The sequence below is a fragment of the Eimeria necatrix genome, genomic scaffold (assembly GCF_000499385.1).
Source record: "Eimeria necatrix Houghton genomic scaffold, Enh_scaff482, whole genome shotgun sequence".
Classification (NCBI taxonomy): domain Eukaryota; phylum Apicomplexa; class Conoidasida; order Eucoccidiorida; family Eimeriidae; genus Eimeria; species Eimeria necatrix.
The window spans coordinates 1-7,500 of record NW_013651664.1 but is presented as its reverse complement, the minus strand read 5'-3'; the positions used below and the strand labels follow the sequence as shown (position 1 = coordinate 7,500).

Genomic DNA, 7,500 nt, shown 5'->3' with positions numbered 1-7,500 from the left:
ACAGCGCAGCGGGGAACTCCCGCGGCGCTGCGGCGAATGCTGGCAGTCTGCAGGCCCAGGCAGCAGCAGCAGCAGCAGCAGCAGCAGCAGGGAGAGCTAGACGAGCAGCAGCAGCAGCAGCAGCAGCAGCAGCAGCAGCAGGAAGATGAGGGGGAGCCAGTGGTGCTGCGCTGCCGCAGCTGCACCACGGGGCCCCACAACCGAGATGTCTTTCTTGCTGTTACTGGTGGGGGGGCCCTAAGTCCTCACTGGGGTGCTGCTTTTGTTGCTTCGGTGCTTAGCAGCAGCATGGGCAGCAGCAGCAGCAGCAGCAGCAGCAGCACCAGCAGCAGCAGCACGGCCAACAGCATCGCGACCCTGTCTTGGCTGCAGCTGCTGGAGCTCGCCCACACCCAGACCATGTGGCCCGCGCGGGGCCCCGCGGCTCCGCTGCTGCAGCAGCCCCCCCCCAGCCCAGCAGCAGCAGCAGCAGCAGCAGCAGCAGCAGCAGCAGCAGCAGATGGAGACGCAGTGGCAGAACTGTGCAGGAGGGGCCGCCCAGGGAGACAGCCAGGGAAAGGCGGAGACTTAATGGCTTTGACCCGCAGCTACAGAAGGGCCTTTTCTGTGGGGCGGTGCTGCAGCAGCATCTGGGGAGCAGCAACAGCAGCAGCAGCAGCAGCAGCAGGAGGCGCGCAGGCGGCGGAGAGCAGCGCCGAGCCGCAGCAGCAGTCACAGCCGCTCCCCAAGCAGCAGGAAGCAGCTGCAGCAGACAGTCTGCTGCACTCCGCAGCTTCTCGCAACGGCGCAGCAGCAGCAGCAGCAGACGGTGCAGCAGCGCGGTCTGCGATGCAGAGGTCGCAAGAAGCAGCAGCAGCAGCAGCAGCAGCAGCAACTGCTGCTGCTGCTGCTGCTGCTGCTGCGCGACTCAGAGCTACCTCAGCACTTGCCATTGCTGGGGCTTCTCTTACTTGCCCCATTACGCCCGACGAGGTGGTAGCAGCACCAACTACAGCAGCACCGTTCGCAGCAGCAGACGCAGCAGCAGAAGCAGCAGCAGCAGCGCCAGCAGATGCAGCAGCAGATGCGGCAGCAGCAGGTGCAGCAGCAGCAGAGGCAGCGGGAGAGGGTGCTGCGCATCAGCAGCAGCGCGCGCCCGCCAGCCCTTCGGCTGCCGCGCTTGCTGTTGCTCCCCCAGCAGCAGCAGCAGCAGCAGCAGCAGGAGCAGCAGCAGCAGGAGCTGCAGCAGCAGCAGCAGAAGGGGAGAGCTGCTTGGGGGACCCCGTCGCCCTTGTGTTGTGCGGGATCCTGCAGCTGAAGGAGTTGCTGCCAGCGCTGCAGCGGCAGGAGCAGCAGGAGCTGGACGAGCAGCGGGAGCGGGAGCAGCAGGAGCAGCAGCAGCAGCAGCAGCAGCAGCTGCTGCTGCTGCCCCCCCGCGGCCCCTGGGTCCCCTTCGGCACTGAAATGAGAATGCTTGCGAGGAGACAGCCGCAGCACAGGCCTTATGGAGATGTAATAAATGGAGACATAAGAGCAGCAAGAGCTGTGGCGCGTTTGCTGGAAAGGAGGCAAAGGTGAGGCAGCAGCAGCAGCAGCAGCAGCAGCAGCAGCAGCAGCAGCGGGAGCGGCGGGCGCAGCAGCAGCAGCGGGGCAGGCAGGCCGCCGGGCACGGCGTTGCTGCTGCTGCTGCTGCTGCTGCAGTTGTCGTTTCTGCTGCCGCCGCGTGCGGCGCTGCAGGGCGCAAGACTCGCGCTGCTATCTTTGCTGCTGCTGCTGCTGCTGCTGCTGCTGCTGCTGCTGCAGGGGGGACAAGGAGCAGCGCCGCAGGGCGCTGCTGGCGGAGGCCACAGCTTTGGCAGAGCAGCGGGAAAAAGACCCTCTTGCTGGCAGCCTTTTGAACCTTTTGCTGCTGCCGGGCCCCACAGGCAACATGTCAGCAGCAGCAGTTGCTGCTGCTGTGGCTGTGGAGGACGCTGCTGCTGCTCGGAAAGCTGCCCAGCAGCAGCAGCAGCAGCAGCAGCAGCAGCAGCAGCAGCAGCGAGCAGAAGGCGGCATTGCCGAGGAGGAAGCAGCAGCTGGCTCTGCTGCTGCGTCCGTTCCCGCAGCAATGCATGCGGAGGAAGCAGCAGCATCAGCAGCAGCATTAACAGCAGCAGCAGCAGCAGCAGCAAATTCTGCTGCTGCGGCTGATCCTATTTTTGCGCAGCCTTCTCCAAACGCAGAGAATGGAGGCCATTCTGCTGCAGCTGCAGCAGGCTCTGCTGCTGCTGCTGCTGCTGATGCACCTGCAGGGTCTCCTGCTTCTGGTGAGTCATCGAGTGTAGTGGAGGGCAATTCTGCTGCTGCTGCTGCTGCTGCTGCTGCTGCAGGTGCAGCAGCAGCAGAACACGAGTCCGCAGCAGCAGCAGCCGCAGCAGACGGGGCTTCCCCTATGGAGGCAGATACGCCGCTTTCTCGCGCTTCCCCAGCCGGTGCAGCAGCACAAGCAGCAGCAGCAGCAGCAGCAGCAGCAGGAAGCGAGTCCGAGGCCAGGCAGGAGCCTCTGCTGCTGCAGGAGCTGCGGCTGCTGGGGCTGATGGTGCAGCACGTGCTGCGGCGGCAGCAGCAGCAGCGGCAGCGTTTGCTGCCGCTCTCGCGGGCCTTCATTGTGGCTGAGGAAGAGCGAAAGGCGCTGCTGCAGACTGCAGCAGAAGTGCAGCAGGGGTTAGCAGCAGCAGCAGCAGCAGCAAAACAAGCGCTGCAGAACGCCCGCAGCAAGAAGCAGTGAGGCTTCAGCTGGACTTGCGCATGCAAACCATCAAATAAAAAACCAATTATGAAATTAATTAAATTAATTTAAATTAAATTAAATTAAATTATATTTGCAAAATTATTTCAAGTATACACGAATGAGAAGCAAAATGAGACAAAAATAGAGGAAGAGGCGCAGAAGCTGGTGCTGCTGCTGCTGCTGCTGCTGCTGCTGCTGCTGCTGTTGCTGCTGCTGCTGCTGTTGCTGCTGCTGCTGCTGTTGCTGCTGCTGCTGCTGCAGGCTCCGCGGCCGCAGTGGCCCTTCTAAGAGCGTGTCTCTTCGCAGCGTCAGTGCAGGGGTTACATCGGCTTGCCAGCAGCAGCAGCAGCAGCAGCAGCAAGAGCAGCAGCGGCAGCTGCAGCTGCTGCAGCTGCAGCGGGAACGGCGGCTGCTGCAGCGGAGAGGACCCCTGTGGCGGCTGCAGCGAATGGCTGCTAGCCACGGCCCTTATCTGCAGCAGGCGCAGCTGCACCGGCAGCAGCAGCAGCAGCAGCAGCAGCGGCAGCAGCGGCAGCAGCAGCGGCAGTTGCAGCGGCAGCAGCAACGCGCTGCAGAGCAAGCAAATGCGTCAAGGGCTTCGCCGCCACAGCGCCAGCAGCCTGCAGCAGCACGACAGCAGCAGCAGCAGAGGCAGCAGCAGCAGCAGACGCAGCAGCAGCAGCAGCAGCAGCAGCAGCAGCGACAGCAACAACAGCAACAAACTCCCCATGGTGCTCTCTCTGACGTGCATCGCCAGCCATTTCCAGAAGAGCAGCAGCAAGGAATAGGAGCGACAGACCGCAGCATGGAGCAGCAGCAGCAACAGCAGCAGCAGCAACAGCAGCAGCAGCAACAGCAGCAGCAGCAACAACAGCAGCAACAACAGGGGCAGGAGGGGGAACGGCAGCAGCAGACCCACAGTCTCTCAGGCACTCTTCTGCCCTCCCCACCCGAGCGCCGTGAGCAGCAGCAGCAGCAGCAGCAACGACAGCCGCCGCAGCTGCTGCAGCAGCAGCCGCAGCAACTGCAGCAGCTGCAGCAGCAGCAGCCGCAATTTCAGCAGCTGCAGCAGCAGCAGCCGCAGCAACTTCAGCAGCTGCAGCAGCTGCAGCAGCAGCAGCCGCAGCAACTGCAGCAACTGCAGCAGCAGCAGCCGCAGCAACTTCAGCAGCTTCAGCACCAGCAGCCTCAGCCGCAGCAATTTCAGCAGCTGCAGCAGCAGCAGCCGCAGCAACTTCAGCAGCTGCAGCAGCAGCAGCTGCAGCAACTTCAGCAGCTCCAGCAACAGCAGCCGCAGCAACTGCAACAGCTACAGCAGCAGCAGCCGCAACAACTGCAGCAACTGCAGCAACTGCAGCAGCTGCAGCCGCAACAACTGCAGCAACTGCAGCAACTGCAGCAGCTGCAGCCGCTGCAGCAGCAGCAGCCACAGCAACTGCAGCTGCAGCAGCAGCAGCCGCAGCAACTGCAGCAGCTGCAGCAGCATCAGCCACAGCAACTGCAGCCGCTGCAGCAGCAGCAGCCACAGCAACTGCAGCCGCTGCAGCAGCAGCAGCCACAGCAACTGCAGCAGCTGCAGCAGCAGCAGCCGCAGCAACTGCAGCCGCTGCAGCAGCAGCAGCCACAGCAGCTGCAGCAGCTGCAGCAGTCGCAGCAGCAGCAGCCGCAGCAACTGCAACAGCTGCAGCAGCTGCAGCAGCAGCAGCAGCAGCAGCCGCAGCAACTGCAGCAGCTGCAGCAGCAGCAACTGCAGCAGCTGCAGCAGCTGCAGCAGCAGGAACAGCTTCCTCTCCAGCCATGGGATATAGAGTCCTCCTCTCAGTGGGGGATGGCGCTGCTTCCTCCACAGCAGCAGCAGGCACAGCAGGAACAGCAGCAGCAGCAGCAGCAGCAGCAGCAGCAGCAGCAGCACGGGCTGGCCTCTAGCGCAGCTGCTGCTGAATTCGATTTGCCTTACCTGGGCGACCCGCTGCCCCCTTTAACCTGGAGAGAGGAGCAGCAGCTGCAGCAGCTGCAGATGCTTCGGCTGCAGCGCCTGCATCAGCACGAGCAGCAGCAGCTGCAGCAGCAGCAGCAGCAGCAGCAGCAGCGGCTCTCCGACGTGGCACCAGCAGCAGACCACGTGGGCGATGGACTGGGTTACCTTGGGAGGCCATTGCAACAGCAGCAGCAGCAGCAGCAGCAGGTGGTAGAGGAGCAGGGCCAAGCAGCCCAGCGCCAGCAGCAGCAGCAGCAGCAGCAGCAGCAGCAGCAGAGCCTGCTGGCAGCAGAAAGAGCCTCTCCTCAGATGGGTCCGTCCCCTGCTGCTCAAGGAACAGCAGCAGCTGCTGCTTCAGGCCGAGTAGCAACAACTGCTTCAGGTAGGAGCAGCAGCAGCAGCCGCAGCAGCAGCAGCCGCAGCAGCAGCAGCCGCAGCAGCAGCAGCAGCAGTGGTAGTACTAGCAGCAGCAGCAGCAATGATAGTAGTAGCAGCAGCAGCAGCAGCGTTTGCGGAAGGGCTCTGAGGGACACTCTCCTGCAGATTTAGCGGTGCCATATGCTGTGTAATTTCCTGCTGCTGCTGTTGCTGCTGCTGCTGCTGTTGCTGCTGCTGCTGCTGTTGCTGTTGCTGCTGCTGCTGCCTTTCAGGGACTCCTTTTGCTGGGCTGCGCAGCGGCGCTGGCGCATCTGCTGCAACGTTTGCTTCGTTTGCCCCCGCAGAGGCAGCAGCACCTGCTGTTGCTGCTGCAGATGAGCCCAGCAGCAGCAGCAGCATGCGCAGCAGCAGCAGCAACAGCGTAGGCCCCGAGGCCCCGGCCGAGGCTGCAGGCATCTCGGGTATTTTGGGGGGCCTTTCATTCCCTGCGTTTTGCTGCTGCTGCTGCGGCCCGGACTGCTGCTGCAAGTGCCAGGGGGGAGCAGCACACGCAGCAGCAGCAGCAGCAGCAGCAGCAGAAGCAGTAGCAGCAGAAGCAGCAGCAGCAGCAGAGTCAGCCGTTGTGTCTCGGAGCTGCGCCTCTCCCTTGATGGACATGGCCGATTCTCCCGTCGCTTCCGCAGCTTCTACTCCAGCAGCAGCCTTTGCCCCATTTGCTGCCGCTGCAAAGCCAACAAAAACTCCCAAAGAATTCCACTACCCAGGGAAAGCCCCTTGGCGGTATTGGTTTGCGCGGGGGCCATTTTCTTACCCAAGCTTGTGCAGGTCTGCTGCTGCTGCTGCTGCTGTTGCTGCTGCTGCTGTTGCTGCTGCTGCTGCTGCTGCTGCTGCTTTTACTGCTATTGTTGCTGCTGCAGCTATTGCGGCGGCTTGTGTTGCATTTTTGCTTACGGCTGTTGTAGGGTTTGCGTTGGTAGCCCTTGCGCACTTACTGCTGTTGCTGCTGTTGCTGCTGTTGCTGCTGTTGCTGCTGTTGCTGCTGTTGCTGCTGTTGCTGCTGTTCCCAATTTTGTTGCTGCTGTTTCTGCTTTTGCTGCTGTTTGCGCTGCTGCTACTGCCGTTGCTGCTGCTGCTGCGTCTTTGCACCTACGGCCTGAGCTGCTGAAGCGTGGACAGGAGGCGTTGCTGCCGCTGCTGCTGAATCAGCTGCTGCTGCTGCTGCTGCTGCTGCTGCATCTGCTGCTGCTGCTGCATTTGCTGCTGCTGCCACGGGTGTTTGATTTTGTGCAGCTGGTTCAGCTGCTGCAGCCCGGGGCCCTGGGGGCCCCTGCCGCTGAAGAGAGGGCCCCCGCAGCAGCAGCTGTGGGGCCCCCAGTGCTGTTTTGGGGGCCCCCCGAGGACTTGCTGCAGCTGCCACCTTCTGCTGCTGGTGCTGCAGCAGAGCAGCGGCTGCGGTCTGCTGCTTCGGGGCAGCAGCAGCTGTGGACAGCTCGGGTGCGGCGGCGGATGTCGGAGCAGCACCAGCAGCAGCACCAGCAGCAGCAGCAGCAGCAGCTGCTGGCGCTGCAGCAGCTGCAGCAGCTGCAGCAGCAGCAAGGCAGCGAAAGAGAGACCTACCAAGTTTTGCTGACGAGTCTGCGGGGCTCCCCAGCGCTGGGGCTGGAGCCCACAGTGCCGAGCAGCAGCAGCAGCAGCAGCAGCAGCAGCAGCAGCAGCTTGCGGCGGCGGCGGTCGCTGCTGCAGCAGCAGCCTGCTGCTTGCTGGGGCTGCGGCGGCAGCAGCAGCTGCTGCTGCTTGCTGCAGGGCGGCCGGCTGCCCCTCGAACTGGAGCTAAACCCTTCTTTGTCTTTTCACTCTTCAATAACTTGTGCTGTCAGCAAAGAAGAAACCTCCAAGACAAACCCTCCCAGGCTCCTCTCCTGCGGCCACGTCGTCTGCGAGTGAGGGTTTAGGGTTTAGGGTTTAGGGTTTAGGGTTTAGGGTTTGGGGTTTGGGTCGGGCTTTGGGGTTTGGGGTTTAGGGTTTAGGGTTTACGGGCTAGGGTTTGGGGCTGTTTACGGCTTAGCGCCTGGCCAGCGGGGAAGGGCTGGGATCGAGGGTTTGGGGTTTAGGGCTTAGGGTTTAGGGTTTAGGGTTTATGCTGCTGCTGCTGCTGCTGCTGCTGCTTCTGCTGCTGCTGCTGCGTTTTGGAGGTTCCAGAAAATTGGAAGTAGTGGGAAGATGTGCCGCATGTTAATTGTTTTAGGGTTTAGGGTTTAGGGTTTAGGGTTTAGCATGCATGCAATGCATGCACTAACAAATTGCATGCATGCAACAGCAAATATATATATGTAGATATGTGTATACTTTTTCGAAGATGTGCCTTGCATATATATATATATATATATATATATAA

At 62.0% G+C, this 7,500-nt stretch overlaps 1 protein-coding gene across 1 annotated transcript in view; it reads left to right on the top strand.

Moving 5' to 3' along the window:
- Window positions 1-7,049, top strand: part of ENH_00057360 (zinc finger (C3HC4 RING finger) protein, putative) — a gene marked incomplete at both ends in the record, with an annotated part of 15,952 nt that extends 8,903 nt beyond the window's left edge. The window contains 6 exons of the mRNA XM_013577026.1: window positions 1-1,553; window positions 1,783-2,742; window positions 3,011-5,109; window positions 5,378-5,566; window positions 5,641-5,930; window positions 6,396-7,049. The exon at window positions 1-1,553 is cut by the window's left edge and continues 1,860 nt beyond it. Coding sequence (XP_013432480.1) covers window positions 1-1,553; window positions 1,783-2,742; window positions 3,011-5,109; window positions 5,378-5,566; window positions 5,641-5,930; window positions 6,396-7,049 — 5,745 coding nt within the window. The remainder of the gene's footprint in view (window positions 1,554-1,782; window positions 2,743-3,010; window positions 5,110-5,377; window positions 5,567-5,640; window positions 5,931-6,395) is intronic.
- Between the last annotated feature and the right edge of the window lie 451 nt (window positions 7,050-7,500).